Source organism: Gobio gobio (assembly GCF_949357685.1).
Source record: "Gobio gobio genome assembly, chromosome: 15".
Taxonomy (NCBI): domain Eukaryota; kingdom Metazoa; phylum Chordata; class Actinopteri; order Cypriniformes; family Gobionidae; genus Gobio; species Gobio gobio.
Window position 1 is genome coordinate 20,574,810 of NC_137108.1, and position 24,599 is coordinate 20,599,408.

The following is a 24,599-nucleotide window of genomic DNA, read 5'->3' on the forward strand; positions in this document are numbered from 1 at the left end:
CTACAGCAGTGCTGTTCCCTCTGCTCCCACAGGAGTTCAGTTTCTCCGGCTAATTTTCTCCACTGCCACAGCAGTGCTGTTCCCTTGGCTCCCACAGGAGCTTCGTTTCTCTAGCTAATTTTCTCCCACTACAGCAGTGCTGTTCCCTCGGCTCCCACAGGAGTCCAGTTTTCTCCGGCTAATTTTTTCCTACTACAGCAGTGCTGTTCCCTCGGCTCCCACAGGAGTCCAGTTTTCTCCGGCTAATTTTCTCCTACTACAGCAGTGCTGTTCCCTCGGCTCCCACAGGAGTCCAGTTTCTCCGGCTAATTTTCTCCTACTACAGCAGTGCTGTTCCCTCTGCTCCCACAGGAGTTCAGTTTCTCCGGCTAATTTTCTCCACTGCCACAGCAGTGCTGTTCCCTTGGCTCCCACAGGAGCTTCGTTTCTCTAGCTAATTTTCTCCCACTACAGCAGTGCTGTTCCCTCGGCTCCCACAGGAGTCCAGTTTTCTCCGGCTAATTTTCTCCTACTACAGCAGTGCTGTTCCCTCGGCTCCCACAGGAGTCCAGTTTTCTCCGGCTAATTTTCTCCTACTACAGCAGTGCTGTTCCCTTGGCTCCCACAGGAGTCCAGTTTCTCCGGCTAATTTTCTCCTACTACAGCAGTGCTGTTCCCTCTGCTCCCACAGGAGTTCAGTTTCTCTGGCGATTCCTCCCCCGAAATAAACAATTCACAAAACCCTCTCTGATCAAAGGGATTCAAAGATCCCAGCCCACCCGTCCCGACACCAGACAACCTATAACGCTGGTATCCTCAAAGAAACACCTCAAATCCGTTCTCCAACTATCAGGGGCTCAGCAAAGAACTTTTCAAGCCACTCCTTCCGTATTGGGGTAGCAACCTCAGCAGCTCAAAAAGGCCTCTCCCAACAGCAGATCCAAGCTCTCGGGAGATGGTCTTCTGACGCTTCCAAAGCTATATCAGGACCAATCGATTCCACATCGAAAAAGCCCACCAAACCCTTATTGACTAGTACACAGTGAGAATATCCCGATCAAACACTCATCTTTTCCTTCTTATGTTCTCAGGCTCCAGTAAGAAATGGAAAGTTTCCATGGACGCAGCACAGGGGGAAGTTCCTCACAGCTTGAAAGAGTGGAACATTTCCACGCCATATGAAAGAGTGGAAGTTCCTCGCAGTATGAAAGAGAGGAAGTTCCTCGCAGTATGAAAGAGAGGAAGTTCCTCGCAGTATGAAAGAGAGGAAGTTCCTCGCAGTATGAAAGAGAGGAAGTTCCTCGCAGTATGAAAGAGAGGAAGTTCCTCGCAGTATGAAAGAGTGGAAAGTTTCCACGCAGTATGAAAGAGAGGAAGTTCCTCGCAGTATGAAAGAGTGGAAAGTTTCCACGCAGTATGAAAGAGTGGAAAGTTTCCACGCAGTATGAAAGAGAGGAAGTTCCTCGCAGTATGAAAGAGAGGAAGTTCCTCGCAGTATGAAAGAGTGGAAAGTTTCCACCCAGTATGAAAGAGAGGAAGTTCCTTGCAGTATGAAAGAGTGGAAAGTTTCCACGCAGTATGAAAGAGAAGAAGTTCCTCGCAGTATGAAAGAGTGGAAAGTTTCCACGCAGTATGAAAGAGTGGAAAGTTTCCACGCAGTATGAAAGAGAGGAAGTTCCTCGTAGTATGAAAGAGTGGAAAGTTTCCACGTAGTATGAAAGAGTGGAAAGTTTCCACGCAGTACGAAAGAGAGGAAGTTCCTCGTAGTATGAAAGAGTGGAAAGTTTCCACGTAGTATGAAAGAGTGGAAAGTTTCCACGCAGTACGAAAGAGAGGAAGTTCCTCGCAGTATGAAAGAGAGGAAGTTCCTCGCAGTATGAAAGAGTGGAAAGTTTCCACGCAGTACGAAAGAGAGGAAGTTCCTCGCAGTATGAAAGAGTGGAAAGTTTCCAACACAGTACGAAAGAGTGGAAAGTTTCCAACACAGTACGAAAGAGTGGAAAGTTTCCAACACAGTACGAAAGAGTGGAAAGTTTCCAACACAGTACGAAAAAGTGGAAAGTTTCCAACACAGTACGAAAGAGTGGAAAGTTTCCAACACAGTACGAAAGAGTGGAAAGTTTCCAACACAGTACGAAAGAGTGGAAAGTTTCCAACACAGTACGAAAGAGTGGAAAGTTTCCACGCAGTACGAAGAGTGGAAGTTTTCACGCAGTACGAAGAGTGGAAGTTTTCACGCAGTACCAAAGAGTGGAAAGTTTCCACGCAGAACGAAAGAGTGGAAAGTTTCCACGCAGAACGAAAGAGTGGAAAGTTCCACGCAGAAAGAAAGAGTGGAAAGTTTCCACGCAGCAAGGAAATGTTTAATGTTTTAATACTGTTGTCTCTCCCATGTTTCTCTTTTTACATTCTTTCTATTGCAGGCAATCCCCCGGCATGATGTGCCGCAGCAGCCCTCAAGGGCCTACCGGTCAAGCAATCAAGCCCCTTCACAAATGCCAGCCCGCCAAGCTCGGCTCTTTTTGGGGGGTATTTAGCAGGCGGCTGTCCTATGCTTAGCATTTTTGGGGGGTACTTTGGGTTCGGGCCAAAATTCCGAGCTCGAAGCCCTCCCCCTGGACAGCACGCCAAATACGCATTTAAACTACTCTCCATAAATTATATGTAAGTGTGAACTCGTGAAATGATGTTTTATAAACAAAGTTCGGGAGGAGTACGTTCAGATAATTGACACAGGTGGAGAGCACTCAGCTAATCAACAGTAAGAGGTATATACACGCAGCAGTCTTACCTCCATTCATTGAAAGTTTTCTAGCATCCCTCCACCACCCCTTCTCCACACTTTTATTTTATCAGCCACTTACATATACGGGGGGTACTTTGGGTTCGGGCCAAAATTCCGAGCTCGAAGCCCTCCCCCTGGACAGCACGCCAAATACGCATTTAAACTACTCTCCATAAATTATATGTAAGTGTGAACTCGTGAAACAACATTAAAAAAGGTCAAAGGTGCCATTGTGTTGCTTCCTTAAAGTGGGAATCCAAGTTTCATTAGTTCTGCTGTATACATTTACTGCAACTTGACACTAAATAAATCTCAGAACAAAATGTTTTTGTTTTTTATCTCCGGTGAGCAATATCTGAATGTAAAGTATAAAGGACAAAGGTAAAACCCTTTCCTCCAAACCATTCATAGTCTTGATGTGTAACCCTGCACATAAGTCAACTTTTTTTTTTTTTTTTTTTTTTTTCAAAACAGAAAATCATGGTTATCTCATTGTGAACATTTTTTGTGTTCAATGAGAAACCTGCTGTACAGGTGCCATGCATATTTAAAAGGGAGGAATTTTCCCCGGAGCGTTTTTTTCTTATGCAGGTTCACTAATAATCTTTGGAAGATCACCAAACCAGTATGCTGACTGCCATCAGAGGAGAAAACTATGCCAATTATTTCTTAGATCATGCTAAAGTTCAGAAGTGCAACCAAGTTTATTCATAAAACTGTTGTATAAATATAGAAAGACTGGTTTGCATGTGGCACCACAATATGAACTGAGTCATGCTAAGACTGGGTTGACCACATGTCTTTTGTTAATATGTGTTAGAGGTCGACACAATTCTAAAAACAACTCGTGAAAGAAACTTAGAAATTATCTTATGCAGTAAGAACAACAAGTGACTGTATGTTTGCTCTCGGAAATGTTGTTAATGCGAAGAGCTAAGCTGAGAAATATAACTATTGTGTGGGAATTATGGTAAAGGCTGATGTACTTAATTAAAAACTTGCACATTGAAAGATCTTTTTTTTTAAATGGTTGGATTTTTGTTCAAATCTTGTGATGAAATGTAAGGGGGAATAAACATTTGGGATTTTGGGGGGATTTGACTTGTACCAATCCAGTTTGTCTATGTCATTTTGTTTGTTTTTTTGAGACCTCATATTTCTCACACATCTATCAAGCTATATCGACTCAGCTCAATCCTTCAACCATTTTGACTTGGTGTGTTTTGACTCAGTTTCTGAGTAGCCTATATGATTATCAAACATCCTAAATCACTACAATACATTGCAAACAATACAAACACTATAGCAAAGTACCACCACACTGCTGGTAGCCTACTGCGTATGAGAAATTCTCAACTGAATGTCCAGAATCTTGGTCATAACTTTGATGATATAATGTTGATGACAAACGTAGACACACCTGCCATTAGTTATTACTTTATTTAAACTTTAAGCCAAGGCTTCGTTGCAACATGAAGATTGCGTTCACCAACTTTTCCCTAATTACGCCAACGTAGTGTCATGTCCACTAGCATCGAACAGGTTTGACGAACCCTGCCATTGGTCGATCAAACAGCAAATCCCGCCCCCAGACTCACGCCATTGGTTCCTCTGGTGGAGATGCTCAAACCAGCAGAGCAATTGTTTGAAAACGCTCACAGCGTCAAAGCGTTTACATTTTCTCTGTAATTATTCTATAAATGTCTTGTTTATGGAGACTAGTTGTTTCTAAAAAAAAAAATTCGTCGAAAAAAATAACTCTTTATGAGAACTTTTTATGAACACTGATGAACGCGCACCATAGAATAAATAATTGATGGCAACTGACTAGCCTACAAAAACATAACAATGAAAAGACATTTTCTGCACCCCCATCTTTGAATCTTATTAGGAACAAAGTTCGTAACTTTTTATCAGTTCATCATTTTTCATACAACCTCACATAACCGAGATTTTTCCGCTATAAGGGCAAAAGTCACAGGGTTTTCCTTCTTTGTACGCCCTCATATGTTGTGCAGTATTGACTCAGGAGTCAGGAGAGGCGTGTCCAGGTAGCACAAGGCGCTATAAAACATCATGTTACTGGAGTCTTTCTTCTGTAGCCTACCTTTATATTGTCTGTCTGCTTTGGAGCATTTGTGATCACCACATGGGGTAAGCCATATTTTTTACTTATTTATTTATAGGCTATATTAAATATTTGTTTGCGTACTGTATGACTATCAATTTGTATGGGCTTTCAGGTAAATATTACAAACTATATATAAATGTGAATGGGTGACAGTCAACGTTTAGATTTTTTTTTTGTAGTTTTTTAAAGAAATGTAGGCTATTTTATTTGATGCACTTCCGATCATAAGTGTCATATTCATGGTCATATTTTAATCGTAGCCTACTACACTTCCGTTTTTGTAACTGGTTAGATAACATGGAGGCGGGATGAATGAGTTAACTTATGTAACAATACACCATCATGCAAGATAATAATAGTAAACAACACGTCCTTTTATGAGTATTTACAGTTCCTTTATTTATAAGAATATATGAGTGCAATAATATAATTGTCCTGTTATAAATCTGTTCATTGCACCATCACCATTTTTCATCCTCTCTCCGCGTTGAATAAGAATTGTGAAAACATTTAGTTGCTTTATAGGCTTATTGTGTTGCCTTTAAGGTTATTTGCACTCTTCGAGTGTTCAGTGGGGTTTTATATAGAACTATAGGGTTCATGACTTAATTTTAAAAACACTTTATGCCAAAAAGGTTCTGTAGAAGGAAAAATGTCTTAAATTATTAATAATATTTTCATGTTTAACTGTTTTGTTGTTGTTGTTGTTTTCTAGTGATGTTTACGAGCTCATAAAATGTAATTACCAATAAAAAATATTTTAAATAATTAATTAATTAACATTAAATCCATAAAATGATCCCATGGGAGTACTTGACAGAACCTTTTTAGGTTCTAGAACATTTTCTTCTGGAGATTTATGTTTATAAGTTCTTCGGATGAGGTTTTGGTTGTGAGGTACTTAAAGCACCAGTACAACGATTGTTTTCTCTGTGACACTTTATTTTATGGTGTCATTGTTACAGTGTAATTATATATTTAAGTACTGAGTAATATTAATTAACATGTGCTTAGGTTATGGCAGGATTAGGGTTTGGTTGAGGGTTAGTTGCATGTAATTATGTATAATTTACCGTCTGTTATTACTATGGTAAGTACATGTAACATATGTAACAATGACACATAAATTAAAGTGTTACCAAAAAATCTACAAAATAAAAGGTTACCAGGATATAATTGTATACTTCATTGTTTAAATGTGTACCTCATTTTGAACCACCATTGCTTGTGACTGTTCTCTCTAGGAACACAAACACTGTGCTATCACAATGAAAGAAGAGCCAAGCGGTCAATCGACAGACCCTCCACCTTACTTGCATGGTGTGTTATCTGTGTTCGCTATTTTATGTTTACATTAATTTGTTTGGCAAACATTGTTTCCAAAGCGACTTACAATTGTGTAACCTCACTTGTCATAAGAGCCAACAATATTCGTAAACAATGGCAAGTCTAAATATATATCATATCTACATAGGTATCTAATGTGTAAAGTGCCAGATCATTGATTAATAATTTAGATTCTGCAGACACCTTAGACTTGCACCACCTGTTCCTTAAGTATAACAAACCCCTTTTCCGCAGAGGTGATACCTGAGGGCTTTGTCAACTTAGCTTACACCCAGGATGAGAAACCTCAGGAAGACACACCAAAGGAGGAGTCCTCTGCCAAATCAAAGGGCCGGTTCAGGTAGAAGCAGTTTTTTTTTTTTTTTTTTACATGAGAAGGCATTTAGAAAGAAAAACTGGGCGTATATCATTTGTATTGGGTTTTGTAATTTGCAAGTAGATTAATTGATAAAATAAAGAAACATGTAAGACAGTGTCAGAAATTGACCTTGGGGCAAAAAAATCCACAAAAAAGTGTCAAGAATTCCAGCGTTCTTTACAATGTTCATAAATAAGCGTTATATAAATAAATTATAATAAATTGTATTATAATAACATTAAATAAATCATGAGATTGATTTAATGTTATTATAATACAATTTATTATAATTTATTTATTTATTTTCTATTTAAATTTTTTGAGAATCATTGTCACCAATGAAAAGCTTACTTTGCATCAGTTAAAAGAAACCTGCCATGTATATATTTACAAAATGTAGGCTACATTACACTGTAAATATGTCCATGTTCAAGATTTGTACTGTAGTAAAAGAGTGTCCTATATGCATAAGTCCATCACTCTCCATAAAAACTATATTTAAGTTGTTTAGAGTCTCATTTAGGTAGTTCAAATGCCCATACCGCCTGAGGATAAGAGCTGTCCCTTAGTCAAGTTGTTTTACTTTTAATATTTTATACAGTCTAATGGACAGCAGAAGAATAAAGAGACCATACATGGGCTGACTTACCAATTCTACAATAGGTGGCGGAGGAGCACCAGTGATTTTCTCTGCACTCCTTATAACTCTTTGTAATGACTGTATGGGGTACAATGCTGATGTTTCCGTACCACACAGACAAGCTGCTTGTTAACACGCTTTCAATAGTACAAAAGTTCGTAATGATTTTATATGGCATATTGAACTTCCTCAGTTTTCTAAGGAATTATTGCCGTTGTGCCTTCTTGACCATTTGAGTGGTATTAAAGGAATAGTTCCCCTTAAAATGAAAATTTTGTCATTACCTACTCAACCACATGTTGTTCTAAACATGTATGAGTTTGAACACAAAAGATATTTTAAAGAATGTTGGTAATCAAACAGTTGACGGCACCCACTGACTTCCATAGGAAAACAATATTATGGAAGTCAATGGGTTCCGTCAACTGTCTGGATACCAACATTCTTTAAAATATTTATATTTATTATAATTTATTTATTTATTTTCTAGTTTATTTTTTTGAGAATCATTGTCATATGCATGATACACCAAAGAAACGCTTACTTTAATAATATGTCCTAATATGTCCTCGTTCAAGATTTGTACTGTATTAGTAAAAAAGTGTCCTATATGCTTAAGTCTATCACTCTCCATAAAAACTATATTTAAGTGGAGTGTTTTGGAGTCTCATTAAGGTAGTTCAATGCCCGTACCGCCTGAGGATAAGAGCTGTCCCTTTAGTCAAGTTGTTTTACTTTTAATATTTGATACAGTCTACTGGACAGCAGAAGCATAAAGAGACCATACATGGGCTGACTTATTTTAAAGAATGTTGGTAATCAAACAGTTGACGGCACCCATTGACTTCCATAGTAGGAAAAAAACTATGGAAGTCAATGGGATCCCGCAACGTTCTTTAAAATATTTTCTTTTGTGTTCAACAGACGAAAGAAACTCATACAGGTTTGGAACAACTTGAGGGCGAGTAAATGATGACAACATTTACATTTTTGGGTGACCTATCCCTTTAAATGTCCAATAGTAATAGTAAAATTAAAAAAAATGATGTATGTTCCTTAGTATTTACAAAAATTTCAAGAAAAGTATGTGCTTGTGTTGTATCCTTCCAATTTCTCTTTGCCATTGTCGTCAGCTTACTTTTTTTATGTCAGTATTCTCTGGGAAACCACTTTAGTGAAAAAGTGAACTGGACTGAATTACATACATCCAACAGTCAGATAATATTTCATCATTTATTTTGGCTATAGTATGACAAATGACAATTATTTAGTAAAAAAAAAAAAAAAAACGATATCCAGGCCATTATTTTACTCGCATAATATAAATTGGTCTTTAAAAAAAACAGCCCTAATATTTTAGGAAGGAGACATCAAGTCTGCAAACCCATGGTCTAACATTTTATTTCATATACTATATTCATAATATTCTGTTTATACAGTTTTGACACCGTAGTGACCGTATTAATTAATTAATTCAGTTAAAGTATTGGAAATAAATGGCCCCTCAATATGGTTTCATAAAGGGGGCTAGAGGGCTTTTTTCTCAATTGTTCTGTATTTCTTCTGTTTTAATAGCAAAAAAGAAAAAAAGCCCAAAACGAAGAAAGAGCCAGTGAAATCAGTTGGATTTTTTCAGCTGGTAAGAATGCGCATCTCTTCTATGTCACATAATTCAGTTGTAGCGTTTGTAAGCAGTGATGCAACATGCAATGATAAGCCCTGAGGGCAGAAGTCATGTGTTTGACTCGCATGTTTGTTGTTGGGTTGCAGTTTCGGTATGCCACCTGTCCGGAGGTGCTGCTAATGCTGATTGGCCTGCTGTGTGCAGCCGCACATGGCGTGGCGTTGCCTCTCATGTGCGTGGTGTTCGGACAAATGACTGACAGCTTTGTGATGAGTGGGCAGCAAAATAATATGACAGGTATATTTAATATCACAACACACGTAATTTTGAAGGGAAACATCCATGTAAACTGATTATGGACTGATTTGAGTTGCTAATGTAAACTTTACCCTTAGTGTTACAGTTCAGCAATCATTTCGTAAATATTGACTTTAATGAGGTGGTCTGGAACTACTGGTTTCTGATACATGTTTCTGTTAAATGTTTGCAGGCAACTTCACCTCTAACTTCACCTTCACCAGCAACTTAACGTGTTTGGCAGGTTCCCCTGAAATAGCCATTGAAGAAAAAATGACAAAGTGAGGAGCCGTCTGGTGTCAGATTCATTGTCATTCAGTTCCCTCATGAATAATTTAATGAAGTTTCTTATTCACTATAGTCACTAATTTGTGATTGTGAGATTCACTTCTTTGTTAACTTCTACCGGTGGTTTGTTTGCACAGATATGCTTATTACTTTGTTGCGATCGGAGCTGCGGTCCTGGTCCTGGGAACATTCCAGGTAACGCTTTTCCTGCTAACTGCTGCGAAGCAAACAAAAAGGATCCGGGAGAAGTACTTCCATGCCATCCTCCACCAGCAGATGTCATGGTTCGACACGCATCCGATCGGAGAGTTGAACATTAGGCTTACAGAGTAAGTGAAGTGCAACCATGTTCCAGACTCTTGTTTCTGTCACCTGATAATGTTCTTGGGTTACTTTTCAGGTGTTTAATCTGAAAATGTATGAATCTCCTTTCCCAACGCAGTGATATAAACACAATCACCGATGGCCTTGGCGACAAGATCTGCGTGTTTGTCCAGTTCTTCTGCACATTTCTTACTGGTTTCATCATTGGTTTTATCTACGGTTGGAAGCTGACACTGGTCATTCTTGCCGTCAGTCCCCTACTAGCAGGATCAGCTGCTGTTTGGGCTAAAGTATGTATAAAGTGTCTTTGTCTTTTTAGATCAAATGATTTGATGAATAACCCTATACACAATGTATCTTATACACAATTTATTGTATACAAAGTTCATATTTTTATATTTTAATCTTTATATATATATATATATATATATATATATACACAAATCAATCAGGCATAACATTATGAACATTATGATAAGGTGAAGTGAATAACACTGATTATCTCTTCCACACGGCGCCTTATAGTGGGTGGGATATATTAGGCAGCAAGTGAACAATTTGTGCTCAAAGTTGATGTGTTAGAAGCAGGAAAAATGGGCAAGCGTAAGGATTTGAGCAAGTCTGACAAGGGCCAAATTGTGATGACGACTGGGTCAGAGCATCTCCAAAACTGACCAGTCAGGGTGCCCATGCTGACCCCTGTCCACCGCCGAAAGCACCAACAGTGGGCATGTGAGCATCAGAACTGGACGCCAGAGCAATGGAAGAAGATGACCTGGTCTGATGAATCACATTTTCTTGTACATCGCGTGGATGGCCGAGTGCGTGTGCTTCGCTTACCTTGGGAACAGAATGCACTATGGGAAGAAGGCAAGCCGAAGGAAGCAGTGTGATGCTTTGGGCAATGTTTTTGACACACGTACCACCTACCTAAGCATTGTTGCAGACCATGTACACCCTTTCACGGAAACGGTATTCCCTGGTGGCTGTGGCCTCTTTCAGCAGGATAATGCGTCCTGCCACAAAGCAAAAAGAAGTTTGAGGTGTTGACTTGGACTCCAAATTCCCCAGATCTCAATCCAATCGAGCATCTGTGGGATGTGCTGAACAAACAAGTCCGATCCATGGAGGCCCCACCTCGCAACTTCCAGGACTTAAAAAATGCTGTTATGGAATGCTATGCGTGACATATTGTTTACAAGCTGTTTGTTTACTCTTTCTGTATATGAAACACTGATTGAGCGATTACACAAAATATGATGCGTATCAGTAAGTTGTACTGTATCTTTCAACATACCTTCAGAGTTCAGATGTGCAATGTAAGTTCAAGCGGAAACCGAATAAACATCAGTGATCTGTCATGCCACATCAAAGAGCGTCAAATCAGCATTTTTTGTTTTAATTTAGTAATCAAATAGACAGAATTTGAAAGATGACACTTTCTTTTTTTTACGAAAGTAACAAAACACGGAGCGTATTGCGAGTAGTGGTGGTTAAAAGGGGTTCATGGCTGTAGCTATTCGTGTTCCGTAGCGAAAGACACGTAGCCCCAAAATTCGCTTTGCGAACGGTATCGTTACACCCCTAATACACCGGTCAAAAGTTTGGAAACAATCCTATTTTTAATGTTTTTTTAAAAGAAGTCTCTTCTTCTCATCAAGTCTGCATTTATTTGATCAAAAATACAGACAAAACTATTGTTAAATATTAGGCTATTACAAAAAAATTATGGTTCCCATTCAGTCGGTCACGTTCGACGTACGTCGGACGTACCGACGAATTGGTATCACTTCTGGGAGCCCCTATCAGCTTCGAGCTATCTAGAACCGGCCAATGAACAATTGGCGTGCGAGATTTGCATCTCGCGCTCCGCCCCGCGCCGCGGGTATAAACAGGAAGCGAGAGCGAATGCACGCTGTCATTCACTTCGGAGCCAAACGGCATATGAAGACGACTCTAAACACACTGTTTGAGAATGTCGCTGCTATCAGCAAGACGACTAGAGTACCGGAGAATCCAGAGGAGACGCGTGTTGGAGGAACGGCACACTTCAGCGGGATCCGCGCTGACTCATCGGCTGCCTCTGCGAGCAGAGAAAACTGCTGTTGTCACAGCAACACTGTTGGTCTGGTTGGGCGTTTTCCTGCTGAGTACAGACACGGGCTGCACTAACAATCCCGTGCGCTGTCGCGTTTCCCCCTGAGTGCTTCAGCACAGAGCGTTTCCTCACAAAAGAGCTTCACGGGTGACGTGGTGTCTTTTTCAAGATGTCTTACCACCCATGCGTTTCTGGATGCGGTCGTTCCCTGTCCCCTGCTGAAGGTCACAATCGCTGTCTCACGTGTTTGGGCACACATTTGTGGATAGTTCATGTTCCCACTGCGGGAACATGACTATCTCGGAGCTAAGATCTAGACTCTCCTACCTCCGGGCTGGGGGAGTGTCCTTACCCAGACCCACGAACTAGGTCTACCCCTAACCCGGGTGGACCTGCTTCTTTGGATGGCCAGGGTGATCTGAGGATCACGTTTAGGGCAAACCCGTCGAGTGAAACTCCGCAGGCCCCTATTCCCTCTGCTCCGCAGCCGGTAGAGCCTCCAAGGGAACCCGCTGGACCCTCCCACGGGAGACCAGTGGTGACTTTTGGAGCTCCAGCAGACGAACAGATGTCTATCGCTGCATCGGAGGGGGAGTTTCAGTCCTCGGGGGATGAAGGGTCAGTTGTACTGCCTCCCTCTGGGAGAGTGGCAACGGCTGCCCCGGACCCTGAGATGGCTGCTATGCTTGCCCGGGCCGCCGAAAGGGTTGGGCTCGAGTGGAACCCTCCACCGTGTCCCGAACCCTCTAGGTTGGACGATTGGTTCCTCGGGGTGGGTCACACTGGTTCTCAGCCTCCCGCCCCGACACCTTTCTTCCCGGAGGTGCATGAGGAGCTCACGAGGTCGTGGACGGCACCTTTTTCTGCCAGAAACCGGCCGAGTGACTCCTCCCCCCTCACTACCCTCGACGGCGGGCCAGCCAAGGGTTACGTGGGGATCCCGCCAGTGGAGCGCGCCGTCGCGATGCAACTGTGTCCGGCGACCGCCTCTAACTGGCGTGGTGACCCGCGTCTCCCGTCCCGGGCCTGTAAGTTCTCTTCCGGTCTGACCGGGAAGGCTTACAAGGCTTGCGGACAGGCTGCGTCCGCCTTGCATGGCATGGTATTGACGACGGTCCAGGTTCAGGTCCACCAGGCCCAGGCACTCCTTGACATGCACGAGGGTAGGCCTGACCCAGAGCTCCTCCGGGATAAAACACATCCTGCCCCGGCGGCCCGCTGCTGCCTCCACCCCGCCGCCGGCGGCAGCGCCTCCGACTACTCGTCGTCGAGGACGTCCACCAGCCGCCGCCTCCGCCCCCGCCCCCGCCAAGGCACCGCAGCAGCCTTCCACCAGCCGACGGCGTGGGGCCGGCCGTGGGAAGGATGTCCAGCCCGGTCAGGCCGCTGCCAAGCCAGGTGGCAAGCGCCGTCGCAAGCGACCCTGAGACGGGCCTCCCAGAGATGGAGGAAACTGGGCCATGACTGGAGGAGATGGCTGCAGCACCACTCCTTCCCCCGGAGGAGAGCCGGGGGAAAATGTTTTGTTTGTCTGCGGCACCCAAAACTTCAATAAAAGAGCAGTTTCCAATATCTCTGGGTGCCAAGAGAGCGCGCTTGGCGGTGGTCAACGCTCCCATGCCTCGCCACCCTCAAGTACCTCTCCCTTCGCCAGCAGGGGACGCCGGCTGTCGGGACGCACACAAGCGGCCTCCCCACACTCGCACGTCCCCTCCGCGGATGCAGGTAAGTGTTGCACAGCACACTCAGATCCCGCTTCAGGCCGCTCCCATGCCGTCCGAGCCGGATCCCTGCGTTCCGCCTCGCTGCCCCGCTGCGGGTACGTCTGTGGTGCCGATGATCCCCCTTGCTCGGAGTCTGGGAGCCTGGCTAGCGCTTCCCAGCCCGTCTCGGTGGCTCCTCCGTACCATCAGACTCGGCTATGCGATTCAGTTCGCCCGGCGTCAGGGGCGTTCACTTCACGACTGTAGTGGAGGCGAACGCCCCCGTGCTTAGGGCGGAGATCGCTGTCCTACTGGCGGAGGACACGATAGAGCCGGTCCCTCAAGCCGATATGAGGTCCGGGTTCTACAGCCCGTACTTCATTGTACCCAAGAAAGGCGGCGGGTTACGACCGATCTTGGACCTGCGATTCCTGAACCGGTCCCTTCACAGGCTGCCGTTCACGATGTTAACGCAGAAGCGCATCTTCAGGTGCATCCGTCCCCGAGATTGGTTTGCAGCGATCGACCTGAAGGACGCGTACTTTCATGTCTCGATTCTCCCTCGACTCCGGCCCTTTCTGCGCTTCGCGTTCGAGGGACGGGCATATCAATACCGCGTCTTACCCTTCGGCCTGTCCCTGTCGCCCCGCGTCTTTACGAAGGTTGCGGAGGCGGCCATTGCTCCCATGAGAGAGCATGGTGTTCGCATCCTCAACTACCTCGACGACTGGCTGATTCTTGCCCAGTCGCGAGAGCAGTTGTGCGAACACAGGGACAAGGTGCTCAGTCACCTCAGCCATTTGGGACTTCGGGTCAACTGGGAGAAGAGCAAACTCTGTCCCACACAGAGGATCTCTTTTCTCGGTATGGAGATAGACTCGGTCGCCATGACAGCACGTCTCACCGAGGAGCGCGTCCAGTCAGTGTTGAACTGCTTGAATTTGTTCAAAGGCAGGACAGCGGTACCACTGAAACATTTTCCCCTCTACGAGGCGCCTCTATGCGTTGAAGTGAAACCTGTTCGTCGATTGGTGCTCTTCTCGCCGAGAAGACCCCCGAAGATGTTCGATCGCATCTGTGCTTACCTTTCTACAGGATGGGTTGGAGCGAAGGCTGTCTCCCTCCACCCTCAAGGTCTATGTCGCCGCTATCGCCGCTAATCATGAGCTCGTAGATGGAAAATCTCTAGGTATGCACGATCTGGTCGTCAGGTTCCTTAGGGGAGCGAGGAGATTAAATCCACCTCGTCCTCCCTCCATACCCTCTTGGGACTTAACTCTGGTGCTAACTGCACTACAGAGAGAACCTTTTGAGCCTCTGCAGTCAGCTGAGTTGAAAGTTCTGTCGTTAAAGACAATACTCCTGACTGCGTTGGCCTCCATCAAGAGGGTAGGGGACCTGCAGGCATTTTCGGTCGACGAATCGTGCCTGGAATTCGGGCCCGGTAACTCTCATGTGATCATGAGACCCCGGCCTGGATATGTGCCCAAGGTTCCCACTACTCCCTTCCGGGACCAAGTGGTGAGCCTGCAAGCGCTGCCTTCGGAGAAGGCAGACCCAGCCCTAGCTTTTCTCTGTCCCGTCCGTGCTCTCCGGACTTACATGGACCGAACGCAAAGCTTCAGGACCTCAGAGCAGCTCTTCGTCTGTTACGGAGGACAGCAGAAGGGAAAGGCTGTCTCCAAGCAGAGGATGGCCCACTGGATAGTGGATGCCATCGTCTTGGCTTATCAGTCCCAAGACGTGCCCTGCCCGCTCGGGTTAAGAGCCCACTCCACTAGGGGTGTTGCCTCTTCCTGGGCGCTGGCTCGTGGCGCCTCGCTGACAGATATTTGTAGAGCTGCGGGCTGGGCGACACCTAACACGTTCGCTAGATTCTATAGCCTCCGTGTAGAGCCGGTTTCTTCCTGTGTGCTCACTTCCCATAGTCAGTAACACCGAAGTGCCCGTTCTAGTGTCGGCTTGCTGCGCCATTCCCTCCCCTATGGTAGACGGATGCGTGCGCTTATTCTGCTCCAGTCGAGTTCCCCGGATCGGCGAATCCTGTTGAGTCCTCCGCAACCCGCGGCAGTCGGACGTGGCGGAGCGTTCGACGCCAGGTCTAACACTCGTATGCATTGGTGGAACTTGTGTTGGGCTGGGTTCCATATGTAGTGACCCCCACGGCGGTCCCATGTGTGTATTCTTCCACGGTACGGCTCCCTACGGCGAGCCCGTGTCTTTCCCTCGGCAGAGTGTCCTCTGCCGTCCCAGGTACGTGTTGTCCCCCTCCACGAATTGGCCGGGGCCACCCCTGGGACTTCCGTATGTTGTGCTGCCCACGGCCAGCCCATACGTGTATTCTCCACATGTTAACTCCCTCTGGGCATGATGTGGCTTCCGCAGCTGCCTTCACAGGCACGCTTTCCCAGCGTTATCCAATACAGTCAGCTGAATGGGTCTTGCGGAACAGCAGCTTGGACTCTCCCTGCGTGAACTTTCCCGCCCGCATCAGATCGGGGTCTGAGGGGCTCATCGCTGGGCGCTGGAAGTGGTAGTAACTGTGGGGTTTTCCATAGGGGATCCCAATTCGTCGGACGTCGAACGTGACCGACTGAATGGGAACGTCTCGGTTACGTATGGTAACCCTCGTTCCCTGAAGGAGGGAACGGAGACATACGTCCCGTCGCCACAGTTGCTGTACCATCACTGCAAGTTGAGCCACTACATTTGGCTCCTCAGTGAAAAACAGCATGCATTCGCTCTCGCTTCCTGTTTATACCCGCGGCGTGGGGCGGAGCGCGAGATGCAAATCTTGCATGCCAATTGTTCATTGGCCGGTTCTAGATAGCTCGAAGCTGATAGGGGCTCCCAGAAGTGATCCCAATTCGTCGGTACGTCCGACGTACGTCTCCGTTCCCTCCTTCAGGGAACGAGGGTTACCATACGTAACCGAGACGTTTTCTATTTTATTTCTGTAGCCTAATGCAAAGCTGCTTCAGCCATTACTCCAGTCTTCAGTATCACATGATCCTTCAGAAATCATTCTATTCTGCTGATTTATTATCAATGTTGGAAACAGTTTTTAATATTTATATACTCAATATTTTTTTTATAACCTATGATACTTTTTTGAGAATTCTTTGAAAAAGTTTTAAAAAGAACAGCATTTATTGAAAATATAAATCTTCTGTAACAATATACACTAGTGTTTTTTTTTTGTCTTTTTCTTTCTTTTTTTGAAAGAAATTAATGTACATTTATTCAGCAACGATGTGTTAAATTGATAAAAAAAAATAGCTTTCTAAATTGTTCGAAAATATTTCTATTTGGAATATCATCAATTAATCCCGAAAAAAGTATTGTGCATCAAATCGGCTTATTAGAATGATTTTTGAAGGATCATGTGACACTGAAGACTGGAGTAATGGCTGATGAAAATTCAGCTTTGCGTCACAGAAATATATTATATTTTAAAGTATATTAAAATAATAGAAAACCGTTATTTTAAATGTAAACAATATTACTCTTTTGTATTTATGATCAAATAAATGCAGCCTTGATGAGCATAAGAGACTTCTTTCAAAAACATTAACAATAGATACTGTATATAATATTTTAATTTAATAATTTATATTTTATAAACTTAATAATTTGATTTGGTAACTGTATCAAGTTAAGGTGTAAGGCCCAATATATAATATCTCACTTTTCTGTACAGATTCTTGCCACCTTGACCAATAAGGAGCTTTCAGCGTACGCTAGAGCAGGAGCAGTAGCTGAAGAGATTCTGGTCGCTATCAGGACTGTTGTGGCTTTTAATGGACAGAAGAAAGCGGTGGAAAAGTGAGCACATTCTGTACCTTTCTTCACACATCAAGTTCATAACAAATGTTTCACTTAAAGGAAAGAGATAAGAGATAAGGGTCTTCTAAATGTGAAGAATGCAACCGAACTGTTTTGAATGTGATCAACTATTTTCTGTATTTTAGGTATGAGAAAAACTTGGTGGAAGCAAAGGACTTCGGGGTAAAGAAAGCCATAACCACTAATGTGGCCATGGGATTTACACAGTTTGTTATATTTGGCACTTATGCACTGGCATTTTGGTATGGGACAAAACTGTCTGTGGACGAACCAGAGAATTACAGCATTGGAAGGGTCATCACTGTGAGTTTTTTTTTTAAGACTTTATGTTTCTGAATAAAAATTCAGCATGAAACATCTCTTAATAACCACCTTTTTTTACTTTTGACCCCAGGTTTTCTTCTCTGTGATGATTGGCTCATTCTCTTTAGGCCAGGGAGCTCCAAACCTGGAGAGCATCGCCAAGGCCCGGGGTGCGGCCTATGAGGTTTACAAAACAATTGACATGGTACAAACTTTCAGTGTTCGTTGTTCATAATAAAGTTATTTTTTATTATATGTATGCCCATATTGTCATTCTGGATGACCTGTTGCAGCCTCGTCCCATTGACAGCAGTTCAAAAGAAGGTCACAAACCAGACCGTGTGAAAGGAGATATTGAATTCAAGAACATCAACTTCAGCTATCCCTCCAGAAAAGATGTGAAGGTACAGCAGCAAGTTTTCCCACCTGTTAGGAATTTTATTATTCATACTATATATATATATATATAATAGCCAATAACTAATAAATAGCTTTATTAAAATTCGATATTATTTTTGTCTACATAAATTGAAACAAAATTCATAATTTAAAGGTACAATATGTAAGATTTTTGCATTAAAATATCCAGAACAATGTTAAATATTTTGTTGACTTGTGTACTTACATTATCCCAAATGTTTCTAAGAATGTTTAAATCCAGAAAAATAAGCAATTTTAGCCAGAACACGAACAGTATCCATGCGTCGCCTATCAATGACATCATACCTGCGTTACCCTCGATTTCAGGTTTTATTTTGAAGAAACCATGGAAACACCAAAGACACTTTCTATTATGTGTTTTATTAGACAAGGTAACAACTGTTTGGAGACATTTATAGACAGAAAACTAATAATTATACAGTTTTATACAGTAATACAGCATTTTCTCTGTCATACACTATGTTTTAAAATTAATTGCATGCCATTTAATATGATATTCTATCTTCTGTGCAACAAGTGTCTCATAGCAGCTGCGGAGCGAACGCACCGAGTAACATTATAACAACAGATTTTATCTCAACTTAAAACTCAAATTGATCTAATATGAAAAAATAGTGCCATGTTACCCCACATAAGCTTGACCCAAGGGGGTAATCCAGCACCCAGAAAGTGTACCTTCCATAGGGGCAGCCATTGCTTACCAAGCCATCACCTGCTGTTAGCATTCCATTAACTCCCATTCATTTTGGCGTCACTTTGACAGCGAATAACTTTACATCTGAGGCATTTAAAGACTCAATTTGTCCATTATTTATTTCTAAAGAAACACGACAATGTATAAAAGGCTCCATTACCTTGGACCGTTTTTGTAAAAAATAGGCGAACGATTGCGTCATAACCACACGACGCTCTGTTGCCCAGTAGAGAAATTACCGTATAGACCCGTATAGACAGGAGGAGAAGCTCGCAGGCAATCTTTTACTGTCTATGAGGCAATTTGTTAAAATAAATAAATACTATGCAAAATGACAAAATAATAAATCAGATTACTTACCAAAAGTTGCTCCTGCTCATGCTCTCTTTCTCTGCAAGATCCGGTGATTCAGATTTCACTTTGCACAACTACTAGAAGGCTTACAACTGTCGGACAGGTTGCTCACGTCACATCTACGTCGTCAAGCTCAGTCTGAGGCTGCGCAGTACGCTCAGCCATCAGGAAGTGAGTGCTTCTAATTGACTTCAATTTTCTCCGTTGAAGTCTATGGGGTCGCTGTGTCCATTTCTATTACTGTCTATGGCTTGACCGGAAGAAGAGGAAGCGCTCGTCTGCAGCATAATAAAAGTTCCGCTGATGTCGAGCCATGTGTCGCACTTGTCTCTCATTAGCAATCGCTTCAGCGATCTTGTTCAGCTCCCACAGCACTCGGCCCTGCTCTGCTTCATACTTCAGTAACGTTAATAATCTCATCCATGAACATGATTTCTGCCCGCATCCCATCTCGATTCTTTTCCACCGTCTGCGAGAGGAAAGACCACAACTCAATTTCGGCGTCATCACGCTACGCCTTTGTTTTGAATAGGCGACCTCTAGTGGCGAAAAACGACATAGTGTGCCTTTAAATAATAAGAGCTAAGTATACAGTATGAAAAAAATATATTTATTTTGAGATTTGATAAAGATTACTTTTAAAGTGTTAATAAATTACTTCTTTTAATAATTTTGGTAACACTTTAGTTTAGGGTCCAATTCTCAGTATTAACTAGTTGCTTATTAGCATGCATTTTACAAGGATATTGGCTGTTTATTAGTACTTATAAAGCACATATTAATGCCTTATTCTGCATGACCATATTCTACATCCCTTAATCCACAATACCTAAACTTAACAACTACTACTAACTATTAATAAGCAGTAGTTAGGAGGTCATTGAGGCAAAAGTCGTAATAGTTAGTAAGTAATAGTGAGAATTGGATCCTAAACTAAAGTGTGACCATAATTATTTTTATCGACCAATACTACATTTTTATGTCTGTAAAATTGTCTTATTATCGATATGATGATATATTGTCCAGTCATAGAAATAGTGACATACTGAGGACTGATTCAATGTGTCCAATCGCAGATTCTACAGGGAATGAGTCTGAAAGTCCCTCATGGAAAGACCATTGCTTTGGTTGGAGCCAGTGGCTGTGGGAAAAGCACAACAATTCAGCTTCTGCAGCGGTTCTATGACCCAGATTCAGGAGAGGTAACACTGACATGCACAAAGCATCTTCTAATGAGTAAACATAAATCATTTCACCTTTCAGTTAAAGCTGCATTCCTTCACGTCACACAAAATATGTACATGTCAGGAATGAAGAGCTGATTAGTTTATGAAATGTGTGCGGTTGCAGGTGATTCTGGATGGTCATGATATCCGTTCTCTAAATGTGTGCTGGCTGAGGGAGAACATGGGTATCGTGAGTCAGGAGCCGGTTCTTTTTGGAACCACCATCGCAGAGAATATTCGCTACGGCCGAGAAGACGCCACCGATGAGGATATTGAACGAGCCATTAGAGAAGCCAATGCCTACGATTTCATTTCCAAACTACCAGATGTGAGTAGTGTAACATTTTATAACAAGGTTTTGACTCAGTTCTACCACTAAAGTTATTGCATATTGCAGAACCAAAGATTTCACTTTTATAATATCAATAGATCAGAGTGTCTAAGAAATGCATAAAAATGGAAATGCATAATATATCAGTAACAAATTATATGGATATTTAATTGTCCATACACATTTCCCCTATATTTACATTTTAGATGACCTTTTCTATCATCTAATGCTCCATTAAGTTAATCTTTAATAATAATTATAATAATAATTTAATAACATATTGAAATATAATCTACAAATATACATTTGTCATATGGTGGGATGCCTAAATTTGCTAGCATTTAAAATGATTGATTTTTCATTTTTAGTGTTTATTTTTTTAATTTAGACTAAATAGACTTTTGATATCAACCATTTATCAGTTATCAACCATAACATAAAATGAATGATCTGGTTCCCTTAGGTGAACGTGATTTTACCTGGAACAACATTCCAAACAACCAATCAGATTTGAGGGACATGTTTACAGTTTATGTGAAGTTTAGGCTTACACTCAGGGTTATGTGCTTCTACATTAGTGTTGTTCACCTATCATTTCCCTCTGATTTTAGGGATAATAAGTTATGGCCAGGGTTAGGTTTAGAGGTAGGGATACATGGTTAGGACTACTTTTCAGGCAGGAATGTTGTTCCAGGACCAACAAATTGTGTTGATTCAGGAACATGTCTTGCTTGGCAAAATCACAGTGACTGCTTGGGGATATAGGCCAGAATTTTAATATTGGTGGATCTCTATTTAGAAATGATCATTTTACAAATGTGCACTACACTAGTTGTGTTTAGTCTGAAAGTCTTAAATGTTTTAAAGGGGTTTTACTTTAACTTTAGTTAATGTGTAATGTTGATGTTTGAGCATAAACAACATCTGCAAAGTTACAACACTCAAAGTTCAATGCAAAGATAGATATTTTCCTTTTAAGGATTCGCTTTTAGGGGCTGGTAGGGACTACAACAAGCTTCTTTATGGGTTAGTGACATCATTAATCCCTAAAATGTACATAAACCCTGCCCCCGGGAACACGCAACAAAGGAGGTGAGGCCATGTTGGGCTGCTTTAGAGAAGGGGAAGTGTTGTCGTTGTTGTAGAGCACTTTTTACATCCGTCTTTTCACATGTAGTGCAATCCAGTACGTAACACAATAGGAAGTAATAAAAGCAAGACAACATAAATTATAACCGTAATTAAACTAATCTATACCTGTTCTATCTTCACGCAGCATATATTCTCTGCCTCTGTATGTATCTTACAACAGTTCCCACATGAGCGATTTATATATTATCATGACAGAATATGCTAATCGATGACTTGAAGATAGTTAACTCCACATCAGCTACATAAATTCATCAACTAACCATTCAGAAACATCCTGTTGCATTCGACATGTTGTCACTTCTTCTTGATTCTCTCCATCATTGTCATCGTTGTTTCTGACCTTTTCAATGCATGCCTGCTTAATCAGAGCTGCTAAGACAAGCTCTTGAAGCTCCGCCCTCTTCTAGAATGGGGGCCGGGAGCAGCAGCTCATTAGCATTTTGCAAAAAAGGCACGTTTTTGCTAAAAAAATTACAATTTTAACATGCTATAAAATTATATGTGTGGTACTTTGAGCTAAAACTTCACATACACACTCTAGGGACATCAGAGGCTTATTTTACATCTTGACCCCTTTAAAATGTTTTTTTTTTCTCTCTGAGATAGAAGCTAAACACTATGGTTGGGGAGAGGGGGGCTCAACTGAGCGGGGGCCAAAAGCAGAGGATTGCTATTGCTCGAGCTCTCGTCAAAAACCCCAGAATTCTCCTGCTGGACGAAGCCACATCAGCCCTGGACACACAGAGCGAGTCCATTGTTCAGGCAGCATTAGACAAGGTAATGCAATTCACTCTGCGACATGCAGTACTGGAAAATATATAGTTATAGTTGCAGATTTACCGATATGTGTATCTTTTATTACAGTTTTTGTTGTGGTAACAAAGTTTTAACCAAACAAAAGTTCAACACTGCAGTAAACAAGTGATAAATAATCGTATGTGTTGTTTCTTAGGCCAGAGCAGGACGTACTACCATTGTGATTGCACATCGCCTGTCAACTATTCGTTCAGCAGATATAATTGCAGGATTCAGCGACGGCAAAGTGGTGGAACAGGGCAGCCACAGAGAACTCATGACCAAGAAAGGAGTGTACTATTCTCTCGTAATGCAACAGGTACATGTAATGTATGTCTCTTATAGGAGGAGGTAAAGGGACAGAAACTGACATTATGAATTTCTCTGCTAAATGTATTAAGTATTATTTTACTTATAAAACTAGAAGCCATGAAACTAATCACCTTTATTTTATTCTATTGACAGCCCATATTTTTAACAGTAATGCCAGTAAGAAATAATACACTTTTAATTATTACTTGAAAGGTTTATACATCTTGTATTATTCTAATAGCTAGTCAACATATATTAGTTATATATTTATATACTAATTATATATAATTGTAATATAAAATAATATAAGATGTAACTACCTTTCAGAAGTTTGGGGTCAATAATGTTTTCATTTTTTTTTTAAAGCCTCACCAAGGCTGCATTTATTTGATCAAAAATTCAGTCAAAACAGGAATATTGTGAAGTATTATTGCAGTTTAAAAATATGTCAACATTCATTTATTCCTGTAATGTCAAAGCTGAATTTTCAGCATCATTACAGTCACATGATTCTTCAGAAATCTGTTTAATATTTAACAGGGTTTTTTTTTTCAGGATACTCTGATGAATAGAACAATGCAAAACAGCAATGATTTGAAATACAATGAATGTATTTATTTTCACATTTGATCATTGTAATGCAACCTTTCTGAATGAATAATGCTACTGTCTTTAAAAAACATTTTTACAGATCCCAAACTTTTGAATAATTTTGTGTGTGTGTGTGTGTGTGTTTGTGTGTGCGTATTGTTTGCAGTGCCGTGACAATATAAATTGTATTATTATAATGGAAACAATATATTACCATTATAATATCACTCTTAAAGGTATAGTTCACCTAAAAAGGGTGAACTATCCCTTTACTATGTAGTCTATGCATAGTTGCACAGTATAAATATGTCTTAATAAGTTTTTTTTTTTTTTTTAACTCTCCCTGAATCCTTTACAAAGGGTCTCTCAAGAGGACCTCATATTTGGGTTTCTTTGGCATAACGTTTTTTTTTCCTAATCATTTACATTAACAGACCTCAGAGAGAACAGATGATGATCTTGATGCCAATGAAGATGATATTCAGGATGTTTCTGGGGGAGACACCTGTGAGGAATCTACTGACACAGAGACTCCTGAAGGAGGAGAGGAAATTAAAATGGAGAGTGGAACCCTTAGAAGTAGCTTAAGACGTGGCAGTGAGAGAAGGTCCCAGAGAAAGAAGTCCTCTTCAAAGAAGAAAGGCAAGAAATCCAAGAAAGACAAAAAGGTACATGCTCCACAATCTCCAGTGCTTTGATGCTATTGAGAGTGAATCATATTGTGAGTCATAAATGGAGCAATTGGATAAAAACATTAACTAAAAAAAAATTATCTTTTAGGAAGAGGAAAAAGTTCCAGAAATTCCTTTCTCTAGAATCCTGGCTCTGAACAAGCCGGAATGGCCTTACCTGCTGGTGGGCATTCTGGCCAGCCTTGTGGGTGGAGCTGTTTATCCCTGTGTGGCCATTCTGTTTGCCAAAATTATTGGTGTGAGTGTCCTTTGTCTTTATTCGTCCATCTGAATAAAAATCTCTATTGT

General features: G+C 41.9%; 1 protein-coding gene across 1 annotated transcript in view; it reads left to right on the plus strand.

Moving 5' to 3' along the window:
* The first annotated feature begins 4,819 nt into the window (after positions 1-4,819).
* Positions 4,820-24,599, plus strand: part of LOC307138687 (ATP-dependent translocase ABCB1-like) — a 39,579-nt gene continuing 19,799 nt past the window's right edge. Inside the window, exons 1-18 of the mRNA XM_079837194.1 lie at positions 4,820-4,918; positions 6,140-6,215; positions 6,477-6,582; positions 8,816-8,879; positions 9,011-9,161; positions 9,355-9,442; positions 9,587-9,778; positions 9,892-10,063; positions 17,275-17,399; positions 17,546-17,723; positions 17,815-17,928; positions 18,017-18,127; positions 20,289-20,414; positions 20,563-20,766; positions 22,528-22,698; positions 22,874-23,035; positions 24,054-24,287; positions 24,400-24,549. Coding sequence (XP_079693320.1) covers positions 6,164-6,215; positions 6,477-6,582; positions 8,816-8,879; positions 9,011-9,161; positions 9,355-9,442; positions 9,587-9,778; positions 9,892-10,063; positions 17,275-17,399; positions 17,546-17,723; positions 17,815-17,928; positions 18,017-18,127; positions 20,289-20,414; positions 20,563-20,766; positions 22,528-22,698; positions 22,874-23,035; positions 24,054-24,287; positions 24,400-24,549 — 2,400 coding nt within the window. The 5' untranslated portion in view covers positions 4,820-4,918; positions 6,140-6,163. The remainder of the gene's footprint in view (positions 4,919-6,139; positions 6,216-6,476; positions 6,583-8,815; positions 8,880-9,010; positions 9,162-9,354; positions 9,443-9,586; positions 9,779-9,891; positions 10,064-17,274; positions 17,400-17,545; positions 17,724-17,814; positions 17,929-18,016; positions 18,128-20,288; positions 20,415-20,562; positions 20,767-22,527; positions 22,699-22,873; positions 23,036-24,053; positions 24,288-24,399; positions 24,550-24,599) is intronic.